General features: G+C 47.3%; 5 protein-coding genes across 5 annotated transcripts; 3 read left to right on the forward strand and 2 right to left on the reverse strand.

Annotated features, from left to right (window-relative positions):
- Positions 1-1,019: 1,019 nt before the first annotated feature.
- Positions 1,020-3,697, forward strand: BHQ10_000025 (uncharacterized protein; the record flags this gene model as incomplete). Its single annotated transcript, XM_040874652.1, has 8 exons — positions 1,020-1,082; positions 1,149-1,880; positions 1,937-2,017; positions 2,078-2,381; positions 2,432-2,605; positions 2,671-2,757; positions 2,807-3,275; positions 3,343-3,697. 8 exons carry the CDS (start codon positions 1,020-1,022, stop codon positions 3,695-3,697), a joined length of 2,265 nt encoding a protein of 754 aa, XP_040728530.1.
- Positions 3,698-4,025: 328 nt separating this feature from the next.
- BHQ10_000026 (uncharacterized protein) lies at positions 4,026-7,798 on the forward strand (the record flags this gene model as incomplete). The annotated part of the gene is made up of 7 exons (XM_040874763.1): positions 4,026-4,189; positions 4,255-4,551; positions 4,603-5,698; positions 6,274-6,624; positions 6,775-7,072; positions 7,129-7,193; positions 7,277-7,798. 7 exons carry the CDS (start codon positions 4,026-4,028, stop codon positions 7,796-7,798), a joined length of 2,793 nt encoding a protein of 930 aa, XP_040728531.1.
- A 418-nt stretch (positions 7,799-8,216) lies between these two features.
- Positions 8,217-9,471, reverse strand: BHQ10_000027 (uncharacterized protein; the record flags this gene model as incomplete). Its single annotated transcript, XM_040874874.1, has 5 exons — positions 8,217-8,541; positions 8,600-9,003; positions 9,059-9,089; positions 9,147-9,262; positions 9,355-9,471. 5 exons carry the CDS (start codon positions 9,469-9,471, stop codon positions 8,217-8,219), a joined length of 993 nt encoding a protein of 330 aa, XP_040728532.1.
- Positions 9,472-9,979: 508 nt separating this feature from the next.
- BHQ10_000028 (uncharacterized protein) lies at positions 9,980-11,255 on the forward strand (the record flags this gene model as incomplete). Its single annotated transcript, XM_040874984.1, has 4 exons — positions 9,980-10,093; positions 10,146-10,973; positions 11,099-11,177; positions 11,245-11,255. 4 exons carry the CDS (start codon positions 9,980-9,982, stop codon positions 11,253-11,255), a joined length of 1,032 nt encoding a protein of 343 aa, XP_040728533.1.
- Positions 11,256-11,980: 725 nt separating this feature from the next.
- BHQ10_000029 (uncharacterized protein) lies at positions 11,981-13,848 on the reverse strand (the record flags this gene model as incomplete). The annotated part of the gene is made up of 4 exons (XM_040875095.1): positions 11,981-12,085; positions 12,136-12,220; positions 12,269-13,441; positions 13,499-13,848. The coding sequence occupies 4 exons, from the start codon at positions 13,846-13,848 to the stop codon at positions 11,981-11,983; spliced, it is 1,713 nt and encodes a 570-aa protein (XP_040728534.1).
- Between the last annotated feature and the right edge of the window lie 583 nt (positions 13,849-14,431).

Here is a 14,431-nt window from a genome sequence, read left to right on the forward strand (position 1 = left end):
GGTTCGTCTCAGACCGACCTTAGGTGGTGGATGTGGCCTGGCCACATTAGCAGTACGTATTATTGTCGAATCTTGATGACTCGACATGTCGATGATGATGCGCTGGGCTGAGACCCGCTCGGCCAACATTACTATCGTAATTTATCAACCTCAGCCCTCTCGGAAGCCCAAGCCCTTTTTGCTCTAATCTCATCTCACGCCCTCCCGGTTGGCTTCGTATAATCACTCCTGTTCAGTCAACCGCAGCCGAGGAAGAAAAAAAAATCACTTTATTTTTCAACGGCACGACATCAATTGGACACTGGCAAATTTCCAGGTTTCTGCAGGAGAAAAAATTTCCGAAACGGCAGCTCCGGACAGACCCACGACTCGGCCAAACATGTGTCTGAGCAGATGGAGCAATCTAGTAGTAAGATCTTCTCATCGACATCAGGTTACTGATCGCTCACTTGCGTCACGCCGGTGGGTCAATTGTGGAAATTGTGACTTTGGCTGGCTGTTCTAACTTCTACAGAGTAACTTTCTCAGAAAGTAACTTTACTACGGAGTAAGAAACATGAAAGTCACGCAGCGTTTTTTCGTCCAGGCCGTGATCCATCATGGCCATGGAAATAACTCGATTGCTTCCATCTTCTCGATTTCGTCGAAACGTTGCATAGTACGCAGTAGTACGTATTCTACTCTGTTACAATTGCCAGTACAGCTGGCTGGTATCGTAAGACAGAGACGGTCTGATCCCAACCCAAGTTCTTCAACCTGTGTACTGCTATTGTTTCACGGGTTCAGAGAACTTTCCTGGAAGACCAGTTCAAAATTGCTTCTCTAGATGGTTTGATTGTCCCAATTGGTAGAAGAATTCCAATTCCGAGTATTGTCAATCCAGCCAGCCAATAGGAAGCTTAGGGTGTACTCCGCAGCCACACCCCACCACGAATTTATTCCAGATTGACTTCCGTCGCGAAACAGACAGACGGCCCTGTACATTGCTTGCCAGACAACATCGGCTAAAGAACACAACCATGGAGGCGGAACTACAGGCACAGATTCCGGGCATAGACCGTGTGATCTCTGAATATTCTGTGGTGCGTTGGCCACTGGGCAAACCGCCGAAATTGACCGCTTTTACACACTGACACAGGGCATCCTAGGGTTACCTGACTCACGCCTCACATGCCTACGTTGAAGAGGCAGACGCAAATGCACTCTCACCGTTAGCTGAAGCCGCCGATACCGTCACCGAAATCCTCGTGTCGGCCTCGGGCGACTTCTCATCGGAGAATGAGCTGGCTATTCGCAACCTAGTCGAGAAATTTATTTCATCGCTCAATGCCGCGGATGGCATCGACGCAGAACGGCGGCAAATCCCCTTTGCCGCCAAGAAGCTCGACCAAACGATCAATGTCGGCGCACAGAGAAACATGTCGTCAACGCTGGGGTTGGTAGGCGCATCTGTGGACTTGGAGTCGGCCGCTACACGAAAAGTAGAGTCTCGCGTCGACAGGAAGAAACTTGAAAAGGCAGAGCGAAAGATTAGGGCCAAACAGGACAAGAAGTTGGTGAAGAATGTCGAATATGAGGCATCAAGACTGCTCGAACAACCGGATAGCACTCAATCCTATGAGGAGTTCTTCATGGCTGTTAACCCCCTTCAACTGGGCGCGGATGCTCAGTCCAAGAGCAAGGATATCAAGGTCGATGGTATAGATATAACTATTGGTGGAAAGAGAATTCTTACCGATGCGTCGTTATCGATGGCTTACAGCCGAAGATATGGTCTGGTTGGTCAGAACGGTATCGGAAAGTCTACACTTCTTCGCGCATTGAGTCGTCGTGAGGTGGCAGTTCCAACGCATATCTCGATTTTACACGTTGAACAAGAGGTAAATTCATGCGTCAGTGAGTCTATAGACTACGGAATGCTGATTAAATGTTGCAGATCACTGGTGACGATACTCCTGCAATTCAAGCTGTCCTAGATGCCGACGTATGGAGAAAACATTTACTTCAAGAGCAAGAGGTGAGTTCTGCTATTCTAATTCTAAGTTTCGACTACAGTACATAGCTCATTGATTTCTAGAAAATCACCAAACAATTGGCCGATATTGATGTCGAGCGATCATCCATGGCAGATACGTCCAAGGATGCTGCAAGGTTGGACAAAGAAAGAGACGGCCTAGACATAACTCTTAGTGATATACACGCGAAACTTGCCGAAATGGAATCAGACAAGGCCGAGTCTCGTGCTGCCAGTATTCTTGCCGGTCTTGGTTTCTCAGCAGAACGTCAAAAGTTCGCCACCAAGACGTTCTCCGGTGGTTGGAGAATGAGGTTGGCTCTTGCTCGTGCACTTTTCTGTGAACCAGATTTGCTTCTGCTTGATGGTGAGTGAACATTGAAATTTTCTAGAACTTGGAAGCTGATAGCAGTCCAGAACCGTCAAACATGTTGGACGTTCCATCCATTACCTTTTTAGCAAACTATCTTCAGTCATATCCAAGTACAGTCTTGGTCGTTTCTCACGATCGTGCATTTTTGAACGAGGTCGCCACGGATATTATCCATCAACACTCGGAACGACTTGACTACTATAAGGGAGCTAACTTCGGTATTATCCACCACCTTTCCATGAATTTGTGGCTAAATGCATCTACTGATACCACATGCTTCTAGATTCTTTCTATGCAACCAAGGAAGAGCGAAGGAAGACCGCTAAGCGCGAATATGAGAACCAGATGGCACAACGAGCACATTTGCAAGGTACGTATCATTCACATATCGGCACAACTTATCGCCTAACACATTTTAGCCTTTATCGACAAGTTCCGATATAATGCGGCGAAGTCTTCCGAAGCACAATCAAGAATCAAAAAATTGGAACGTATGCCAATCCTCGAAGCACCAGAGAGCGAATACGTCGTCCACTTCAAATTTCCCGACGTTGAAAAGCTCTCTCCTCCTATTATTCAAATGACCGGAGTTGCCTTTGGCTACACCAAGGACAAGCCTCTTCTCAGTAATGTTGACTTGGATGTCCAACTCGATTCCCGTATCGGTATCGTTGGACCCAACGGTGCTGGTAAAACCACTGTGTTGAAACTGCTTATCGGACAACTACAACCTACTAGTGGTCTGATCTCTCAAAACCCGCGTCTGAGAGTTGGATACTTTGCTCAACACCACGTTGACGCTTTGGATCTTAATGACAGCGCTGTGGGCTTCATGACGAAAAACTACCCAGGCAAAACTGATGAAGAGTACCGTAGGCATCTTGGAGCGTGAGTTTCCCATTTCCCATGATGTATATGATTCCTGGTTCAACAGCGGACTAACACACAACTATAGGTTCGGTATAACTGGTATGACAGGTCTTCAGAAACTCGGCTTGCTTTCTGGTGGTCAAAAGTCCCGTGTCGCATTCGCCTGCCTATCGCTTACTAACCCGCACATTCTCGTTCTCGATGAACCTTCTAACCATCTTGATATCGAAGCTATGGATGCCTTGTCAGAGGCTCTACAGAAATTTGAAGGTGGTGTTCTCATGGTTTCTCACGACGTAACCATGCTCCAGAACGTGTGCACGAGTCTTTGGGTCTGTGACAATGGTCGGGTTGAGAAGTTCGATGGAGACGTGAAGGCTTATAAGAAGAAGATTTCCGCGCAAGCAGATGCAGCGGGAGTGGCCAGAGCACAATCCTAGATCTAGACTTATAAGATTTTATGAGAAAATGAACATACTGATAGTACTACTTGGTTGTCTTCGATTATCCTCGCTAGGAAGTAATGATCCATAGTTAAGCTTCAGCCAATGATAAGCACTGGGAAGGAGCGGGTCATCTGTCCGCCAATGACAACCACGATAGTTCAACTACATCGATCGCCAGCATAGTAATTTCTCGAATCTATTCTTCCACAGTGAGCATTTGCTGAGATTTTGATGCGACAATATCTTTCTGGTTTTTGTACTGTCATTTGTTCTTTTTTATTCACATGTCGTTATATAGTGGATATCATTTCAGGTGACAAATATGGAACATCACGATGCGGACCAGCCGCTTTTGGCGAACGATAGCAACAACCGCGAAGATGTGGTGTATGAGTCTTCGGATGAATCTGCCAGTGGGCTAGGTGGATTATTCATATGGGCTCTTACATTTGCTGCAGGGATAAGTGGCCTGCTTTTCGGTTACGAGTACGAGGTTTTCTCGATGCAGCACATCAGGTGCTTCATAGTTTCTTTGCTAACCGTAATCACAGCACTGGTGTCATTTCCGCGACTCTTGTTTCCATCAAGACAGATCTCTCGGGAAAGCTTCTGACAACTATGGACAAAAGTATCATTACTTCCAGTACCAGTCTGCTTGCCCTAATTGCTAGTCCCTTGGCTGGCGTTTATGCTGACAGCATTGGCCGGAGGAAGGTGATGTTGGTGGCAGATGCTCTTTTCACTTTAGGTGCATTGTGTCAGGCACTTACGTCTACTGTTTTTGGCATGGTCATTGGGCGTAGTCTCGTTGGATTGGCTGTGGGGGCTGCTAGCATGGTATCATCGTTGTAAGTCGACCTTCACCGCTGTATGGGTCAAGATCCTGACTTTCATGACAGATATATATCTGAACTAGCACCTTCACACTTGCGAGGAAGACTGGTCACTATTCTCGCTCTCTTTATCACTGGCGGCCAGGTTGTTGCATACATCACTGGCTGGCTATTCTCATCAACACCGGGAGGCTGGCGCTGGATCGTCGGATTAGGCGCAGTGCCAGCGATGATGCAATTCGTAATTCTCATTTTTCTGCCTGAGTCACCTCGATGGCTTGTAAAAGCTGGCTACTTTGTGGAAGCGAGGCAAGTCTTGACCAAGGTATTTGGTTCAGACTCGCAGGCCGCATACAAAACCCGCACCGTGCTGCGAGACATCGAACAAGAGGTTGCCGATGAAGCGGCACAGCTCTACAATAAAGCAGACAATAGCTTTCGTCGAGCTCTGCAAACTATGGCTGAACTATACAGCGTTGACTGCAACAGGCGAGCCCTAATCATTGCGATGATGCTGCAGGGTTTTCAGCAACTGTGCGGCTTCAATAGCTTGATGTATTTTTCAGCGACGATCTTCGAGTCCCTCTCATTCTCTTCTCCGACTCTCACGTCCTTGGCAGTTGCTGGAACCAACTTTTTGTTTACACTGCTGGCCTTCTCGGTGATTGATTATATAGGTCGCCGTCGTATCCTTTTGTACTCGATCCCGTTTATGATTGCTGCGCTGCTTGGATGTGCTTTGGCATTTTCACATTTAAGATGGGAACCCTCACTCTTGTCATTTGAGAATGACCAGAGACAACCATTATCGAGTACATCTTCTATGCCTGTGGTCATCCTGATCTGTCTTACTGTGTACACGGCTGCATATGCATCAGGTCTTGGAAACGTCCCTTGGCAGCAGTCAGAACTGTTTCCCCTTTCTGTTCGTTCTCTTGGATCAGCTTTTGCTACAGCTACGAATTGGGGCTCCAACTTCATCGTTGGTCTGACTTTTTTGCCTATGATGGAGGTATTGACTCCAAGATGGACATTTGTCATTTATGCGTTGGTGTGTGTCCTTGGATGGATCGGTGTATGGTTCGTATATCCAGAAATGAGTGGCATGAGTCTTGAGGAAGTCAAAGATCTTTTGAGTGATGGCTGGGGCGTGAAAGATAGTGTCAGGAGACACCAAACTCGAGAGACATGAGTTTTGGTCTGGTTGTACTATATGTGATCAAATATACTTCAGAGTTTTTTGGGCATGGTAACCATATTTCTGATAGTAGCGCGTTTGGACTGTTTGTGCGTGTTGTGATATGACATGACTATTATCTGAGTGACTGAACTAATAACTTTCGCAGGAAACTTCCGTCATTAGGAGACCTCACTATCCGCACATTTGTTTGACTAGCTTTCTTTTCTTTGACTACCTGGCTTCACACGGTCTTCCTACCGACGTCTCCAGCGTACATTATCACTCCTAGACTTAGAGACTATCTCTATCGTGTCTTCAGCAGCCTGTCGTCACATTTTGGAATCACTCCATCTCTTTTCACACGATCGTTATCCGTCAGCTCACCTGATATCACTTTGGCATCCATTGTCAGATATAATCATTTGACGCTTCATCTGGCTTCCAATTTCAGACCAAATGGCTGTCATTTATCAATTTCCAGTTGAAGTAAGTTTAATCATCTCAAGTGCGTGCACCTCAGTTGAAGTTCAATGCCATCTGACGATTCTTTCACTTAGCTCATTGAACGCATCGCTATTCACATTGAGTCTGACGATGACATGCTCTCGTTTGCACTCACATGTCGTGGGGTAGCAAATTGCATTCTTTCATCTACTTCAGGGGTCTGGCGAGCAAGGTTCAACGACAAATACGACGCAGGATGGAAATACACCTCCGATACACTGCATGTCGAATATCAAATGCGTGCCATGGTTCTTGGTCAGCCAGTCTACATTCAACCCAATGAAACAATACGCGAGCAAGTTTGGCTGGAGGTCATTTCAACCTTGTTGACAGAAACATACGTGACCAAACGTGGCGAGCCGCGCAGCCCACGATCAAAGAATCTTCTGAGGATTGCTGAAGCAGTCAAGAAAACCAACTTTCTCAACAGACCCATGGTCCGAGATCACAATGGTCAAATGAATCCATCTGATGATTATTGTGCAGTACAACTGGTTATTCTCCTCGTACTTTTGCAGCTTTTGTTCACATCAAGTCACTGAAACCTATCTTAGTGCCTTAGTCATCTGTGTTTCGACCCAAATGGTCCAGGACCATGCCTAAGAAGCAACTACGATATCACGGAGGTCTACTCCTGGGGTCAAGAGGCCCATGAATCGCTTGTGGAGGATGGTCAAATTAGATTGGACACTTTGCTGCACATACGCAACTTCTGGCAGAGACATCTTCTTAGCACTCGAGAGCAATCATTCGCCACCTCATACGAAGAGAACGTTCAACGAAAGCCGAGGGAATGGCTTCGTCCTTTAGAAGACCCGATCCCTGTGATGGGTTATTGGCACGGCTATTATTGTTAGTACTTCCTTCTCTTCTTAGTGGCGTGCACTTCAAACTAACATACTTACCAGCTTGCATTCATCCTTACCCAACAGATGTTGATACGTTGATGGAATGGCAGACATGTGCCAGTCACGTAAGTGAACACGATGCAACTCTGATGGTTAAATTCCCGGATCCCCTCAATCAACTTCAAAAAAGCTAATTTGTGTTTGTTAGTCTTTGATTCTCATCGATGCCAATCGTACGATCTGGCCAAAAAGATTCGATGATCAATTCCCCGAACATGATCTGCTATGTCCCAGAAAGTATTTCATTGGCAGTGAAGGATTCGAGGGTGATGACTCCCTCCACTATCACATTCGAGGCTTCTACCAGGATATCCCCGAGACCCAGGGCGGTATCTATGGTTGGATGCGCGTCTGCTTCGTTAGTTATCTCCTCTCGGAAGAGCGTGACGGCCAGGATGAGCCCGATACCACAAGCTGGGAGACCTATGACATCTACAACGACTTCGATCGGATCTACGGCTTTGAGGGGATTCTATTGCCGGGAGGGAAAATCTTGTTGGGAAAGTACTTTGATTTGCAGTTTGAGGGTGAGGAAGACTGCGAGCGCGGACCGTGCATCTATTGGGAACATACTTCGATGGGGAATATTTTGGATATCTTGACTATTTCTCAGAGCATCAAGGACCCTTTCCTTACCTGTTTTTCACCCCCAAGAGAGGAGCAAGCTTGAGTGATGCCATTAGCGGGCGGACATATGGCTTGTTGGTTGTTACAGGTTTGCGGAACGTTACTCATCGGTATCGCGGGAGGATTCGATAGAACCTATTCCAAGAAGTATTGGATTAGAATATTCTACAGAGGTTATCACGAGCAGGCAGATTGATGATACGCACTCGACAGGGATCTGATGGCTTCGCTTCTAGAAATTAATGCTATCGGGGGAAGTTATTACGAGTAGATAGATGAATCAATCAGATTGGTATACAAGAGTATGCATTATTAGGAATCAATAGCCAGAAGTAGCATGACTAGCAGAGTGGGAATGAGGAAAGGTAACTGCTCTAGGGACACTAACGAAGAAAAGAATAAAGTGTATGGACGTAAGATCATTTTTAAAGCCACCAGCACCACTTACAAAGATTCTAGACCTATTCGTCGATGTCCTTCACTTTCTCCCACTGGCCCTTGAGATTCTCTTTCCACAATGTCACCTTATTGTCACCTCCGCTCACAGCCAAGATATTGCCGCTCAAGCTCCAGCTGACGCGCCACAGGACAGAGTCGAATTCGAGGACGGTGCTTGTCCATTGGCCGGGGGCTGATGCGTCGGATGTCCAGATTCGGACGGTCTTGTCCTGTGAGGCGGAGGCAATGTATGATTTGGAGAGGATGCTGGGTGACCAAGCGACGTCTCGAACCCAGTCGGTGTGGCCTTCTAATGTCTGAACGGGGTTGTATGTCTTAGACTCGGGGCTGATTGATTTTAAGATTAGCATCTAAGCTTAGATTGATGTGAACAGTGTTGTCCTACCTGTAGTCCCAAATCTTGACGAGGTTATCACTTCCGCCAGTAACGAATCTTCTTTGTTGACCCGGTCCGGGATTTGCGCTTATGAGACTACCAGGAGAAGCTGCGGGTGCCCAGCTCACGGCGTTGACGCCCATGCCATGAGCATGGAACATCTGATGAGTCCAGCTGTTGTCCCGGAACTCCAACACGCTGATCTGACCATCCGATGAGGCGCAGGCAAGAAGACAGCCGCTTTCATGTGGCGCCCACGACACGATATTCACTGATGCGGTATGAAGAGAGAAGTCGAAGACCTTGGTCCACGGGCTGCCGTTGGTGGGGGCGCTGGAAGGTTGTTCGCGCCAAATCAAGACTTTACCGTCATAGGAGGAGGATGCTAGAATTGTGCCAAATTTGGGATGCGCCTAAAAGGATCGTATCAGTCATAGAGTCGCATTTAGACGGGGTCAGTTGACGTACCCAAGCCACACACCATACTGCACCTTCGTGTCTGTCATGGTGCATTAGAATCCAATATGGCTAGACAAGGATAATTTCCCACGCTCACCCTTTCAAAGTATCGACTAGTCTGTGTGTTTCTCCTTCAACCTCAAAGATCTTGATTGTCTTGTCGGAAGAACATGTCGCCAGTCGTCGTCCGTAATAATCGAGACTGGCATCGTGCTAAACCAATCACCATCAGTTAGCGAGCTGCGCGTATTTCCAAGGAAGCTTCAAGCTGATTAGGAAGCTCGAGATCACAATGGCGCACGTACAATCATGTCATCATGGCCGGAGTTGGCAATAACTTGCGCCTGCAATTGCACGTGGTGGTTAGCGAGTATTTCAATCACAATCGAGTCACAAAGGCAGTAGAGCTTCACACGAACCATGATTCGAATATCAAATAATTTCCAGTTCCCGCAGATCCTCTGAAGCTACACGTAGGTATTGCAAACAATTGGGAGGGTCGAAATTGAGCTGCGGTGGGTATACTCAAGTATGCATAGCATCTTGCGGGCAACCTGGCCGCACTGGCCCAAAACACCGTCTCCGGTCCCGCGCCTGAATAATAAGGCATCAATGCACCCCTTATCTTATCGCGTTGTAAGGCGACAAGGCGACAAGGCGACAAGGCATTCTTCCCCACGCCCCTCGGTCTCCATCCCATGCCACTGCCTCGGCCTACACATGATTTATAACAACTGCGATCCACGAATACAACGTTGTCTTGGGATTTAACTTCGCTTTTGATACAGTTACCCTTGCTATCACTCCTTCAGCTTTCGATTTTCGCATCTTCGAGCCTATAGCCGTTGTTTTTGTCTACTACGTTCTACCGTTGGCTTTCGTCGCATTCAAGCATCACGTTGAAGACTATCGGCTATTGAAGTTGTCATCATGGCGGACGCTCTATGTGGTCCATCAAATGCGCTGCAGAACTTTCAAAAACATACTGCAGTCGATCGAACACTACAGCAGGATCGCATAGTAAATCGCCATCCATCTACACAGGTAATGTTTTCTATACATTGTCCCTATGCTAGCAAAGTACTCACTTCGTTAGAACTTCCGATCACAACATCACAACGCCGCCGTCCTAGATCCCGAGTTTGAAGCATTCGAGAAGAACTTTGTTGGAAATGCGCCCCCTCAATTAATCCCAAGCGGGCCTGCTTTTGCCGCCCCGGTTCACTCTCAATCTCTACATAGATTTACTGCACCTGAAGCCGACTGGGCGTCCGATTTTCAAAAGTTGCAAGTATCTGGCCCGTCTGCAAATATACAACAAAACCATGCCATGCCCAATCAGGCTTTTCGTCCGGCTGCTATGAACGGCTGGCAAAATGAGTTTATGCAGCATCAACAACCCCAACAGCAACAGAGTGATCAGCCTCAATTCCGACAAGGTCCGATGACGAGCTTTCAGCCTTCTTTCATGCCGAGCTATCAAGGCATGAATGGCGTGGCAGCACCTGCTCCGGTAGATCAAGGATTAATGCAAACGACATCTACTGCGCCAGCCGCGTTTGACGAATCTGCATTCGAAGCTGCATTTAATCAGGCCCAAGCCGATATGCATGAGCAAGAGATAGCACTTTCCGAACAACATCAAATATCCGAAGAAGACCTTCAGTCGAAAGAAGTTGAACCTACACTGGAAGCTGAAGCCGCTGAACAAATACGAATAGGCTCCGATCTAATCGGGACCACCGAAGAATCGACCGCTCAAGAACATAAAGAAGACCCCGATGAACTAGCACGAACCGCAGGCCATCTTCTCGACAGTCTGAGTCATGATACAAGTCAAAAGTTCAAGGAAAGCAGCTTTCTCGCTTTAATGCGTCGCATCAGAGATCGGGAAGTACATATCGAGGGCGACGAATTTCGCGAAGTCAGTACCCTTCCGTAATTTTCATATAATAATGAAAGTTTTCATTTTCCTCGGAAAAGTGGCATTGCCGCCGGTATAAACTCAGATTTCTATGTCGTCCACGGCCCTGCTAATGCTTTTGACAGACGCAACAGCCCTTACACCCGGGTGGGAAGGATTATCCTGGAAAGCGCAGGCCTGGAGGCCTTGACTCGGATCAAATACGTACGTTGATAGCTGATGCTCTGCTCAACGTGCACTTAGGTGCTCAAGAATCTAACACCGCCTACAGGTCCAGAATAGCGTCAAGACCTTGGCGGCAAACATACCAGTGGTCTTGCCGCAAGCAACATGGCATCGCAAGAAAATATGCCCACAACAGTCGATTTGAGCGATTCTACTATTCCAATACCCTCAATTTCGTCATTTCGTCCAGTCCCAGTCGTCGCGGATGAGCCTGGGACTGTGGATTTTGCAAGTCATTCAGAACAAGGAGCATTCTCTCCGTTGAATTGCATTTATATACCATATGACGATATTTTTTGATGTCCTATGTAGTAATATTTGATACACTGCATCTAGCTGCAAGCGATGTGAACATAGCAAGCGAATACATATGCATGGATACATTCATCCGTGATGAGGATTTGATCATGATAACTTTCGTCTAGCTACATTCTTAAAGTTGACAGAAAGAGGTAAACAAGTGCTCTACACCGCGCATATCGATATTCGATTGCTGTTGTACATGAATGATAGATTCCAACCCTCTGAAATAATACAAGAGACGATAATAAAAAAAGACATATTCAAAGATCCCTCTTTTTTAGATGAATCAAACGCCAGCACCAGAAGATCTCTTGTAACCAGATAAAGATGAAGAAGATAAAAGAATATGGAAAAGTCTGACCCAGTCGTACATCATTTCGAGAGGTGTGGAAAAAGGAACTGGTGGATAGTGTAGTAGACCGACGTTGAAGAATGAATAAGTATGGCGCTATCGCGGGTCAACGAGGCGATTGAAGAAATTACATATGTCGGTTGAGAGGAACGTCGTGTCTGTGAAGACCTCTAGCCCATTCGGGTGGAACCTTGTCGCGCTCGTACAGAAGACCACAGTTAGGGCAAAGTGTCTGTATAATTGTCAGTTAGTGGCGCCATAGACTAAGAAGACAATACTCACCCTTGGACCAGCAGGTCCATCTCGTACAGTCCAGACTGCATGGCCAAAGACCCCACAGTTGAAGCACCGCCAATGAGCACGTTCACTAGCAGCAAGTTAGCCTTGAGCAGCACAAGCTGATCTGATAACGTACCTTTCCAACAGCGTTCCACCMCCGCCGCCATATCCTGCCCCGGAGCCCGTGTCAGGAGTGCCGCGACCTCCAGGAGTCCCAGAACGGCCCACCGGACTGATACTGCGGAAGCGTCGTTTTCGCTTGCTTCTTTCACCTCTTCCGAGAGGCGTCTCGCTGTCGACGTCGAAGTAGTTCGTTCTAGATAGTTCTGGTGTGATGCCAGCTGTCGATGAGAATCGAGCAGTTTCTCTTCGTAAACGTCGAATCTGGCGTTCTCGGTCTCCCTCGCGTTTTTCGATTTCCTCCTTAGATAAGGTCTCGACTTTGGGCTCCCATTCATCACCGAGACCTTCAGGATCATATCGCCATCCAGCCTCAGCGCCATTGGCGGCCTGGTTGTCGATCTCGTTTCCATAGGCTCCGACGCCGCTAATCATACCACCACTTTCACAGACTTCTTTCTTGAGTTTCAAGACCGCCTCGTAGATACCGTGCGAGATTGCGCTCACCCATTCACCAGACAAACCTAGATCTGCGCAAGTGATTTTGGCAAACTCCTCGGCCATTCCAGGTGGATGGAGTAATGACCATTCAAATTTATCAGTGTAAAGTTTGTTCTGCAAATTAATGTTCAGGTTGACCACACATCGATAAGCATCGTCCGGGTTGAGGAGACTATCGTTCACAAGAGGATCCTTTGTAGCAGTCACGATAGTATTTCGGCCAGGGGTACTAGGTGTGACGGCAGTCACTGGCGCGGGGGTAATAGAAACGTCTCTCGAGAGTCCGTTAATCTGATCTGTCGGATTCGGCGCAATTTGACCTTGCTGAAATAGAGGATGTAATGCCACGCCTGCATATTCTTCTAATTGCGATCGAATTTGCGTGGAGATAGCATCAGCTAGCCTTGCCGGCTCAGGCAAATCCAGTTCACGGACAAAATTGATCGCAAACTCGTCAGGAGTTGCGTGTGCCTCATGTAGATTCCACAGAAAAGTGTCTTTGATGCGATATGCTGGAACAGGCTCTGGCCGACGGTAACCCGGAAGAGTCGAGTTCAGACCAGGGTCTGCAGCATTTCGCGGTAGTGGGAATGGTTCAAGTGGTTGATGCGCGGGGACTTCGAGGTCGATTCGGATTGGGACGAGGGTTAAAGGTAAATGCGACTGCGCTTGCAACTGGTCTGCATTACTGGACGAGAGAAAGTCAGCATCGCATAGCAATTGCTAGCTCGGAACGAATACTTACTCAGCGCGAAAAAGTCGCCGTACCATCCAATCCCTAAATATGCCTTGAACCTCAACCGGCGCAAATATTTCCTTGCCTACTTTCTCCGACAACGGGACTCTGTCCAAGCTCGAGTCTTCTCGTCTTAGACTTCGCAGTCCTGTAGGTCGTCGCGGTCCATCGCTTTCGTCAAAGTCATCATCGTCAAAGCCATCTTCAGCGTAGTTGATGGCTGTTGTACCACGCTTCGTAGTCCGCGACGGTCCGACTTGTGTTGGGGGTATAATTGGGGTCAGTAACGCGTTGCTATATTGTCGGAGTCGAGGAGCGTAAGAGGATATATAGCCTCTGATGGGGGATGCGGTAGACATGATGAATAGCGAGCGAGTATCAGGTCACTCAACACATGATCCTGAGGGTCAATCAGTTTGTGACTGATGCTGTTGTGGCCTTGAATCGTTGTTGCGCAATGAGCTGGTGGTTGGTGGTCGCTAGCCCTTTCCTGGATAGAAGCTTGCCAGACGCAGCAAAAGTACTGTCAGCTCCGCGAATGTGCAAGTCGGAGACCACCACTCTATGCAGAGGAACGCAATTTGAAAGGAATCCCTGATGAAAAGGCACGCAAGCTCGGACAGCAGCAATGGATCAGTGATAGGATTAATTGTCGACAATAATCTCAGACTCCTCCTTCCTCATTGTTACCGCGCGTGTTTTCTTACAGCACGAGTGGGTCCGAGTGGCCAGTCGGACGCCGGCAAGCTTAGCGGTCACGTGTATCAAATACTATTAAATTACTGCTATTGAGTATTGACTCTGAATATATTGTTCAACTTATTTATTACAAATGTACAATTGAATATTTCTGACTGGTCTAGTCGATGATTTTACTGACAGACTAGCATTGCTCAATGCACAGGTTGAATGAGTATAAACATGTATCCAGTACATTATAGA

The sequence above is a fragment of the Talaromyces amestolkiae genome (genome assembly GCF_001896365.1).
Source record: "Talaromyces amestolkiae strain CIB chromosome Unknown scaffold1.1, whole genome shotgun sequence".
NCBI classification, from domain to species: Eukaryota; Fungi; Ascomycota; class Eurotiomycetes; order Eurotiales; family Trichocomaceae; genus Talaromyces; species Talaromyces amestolkiae.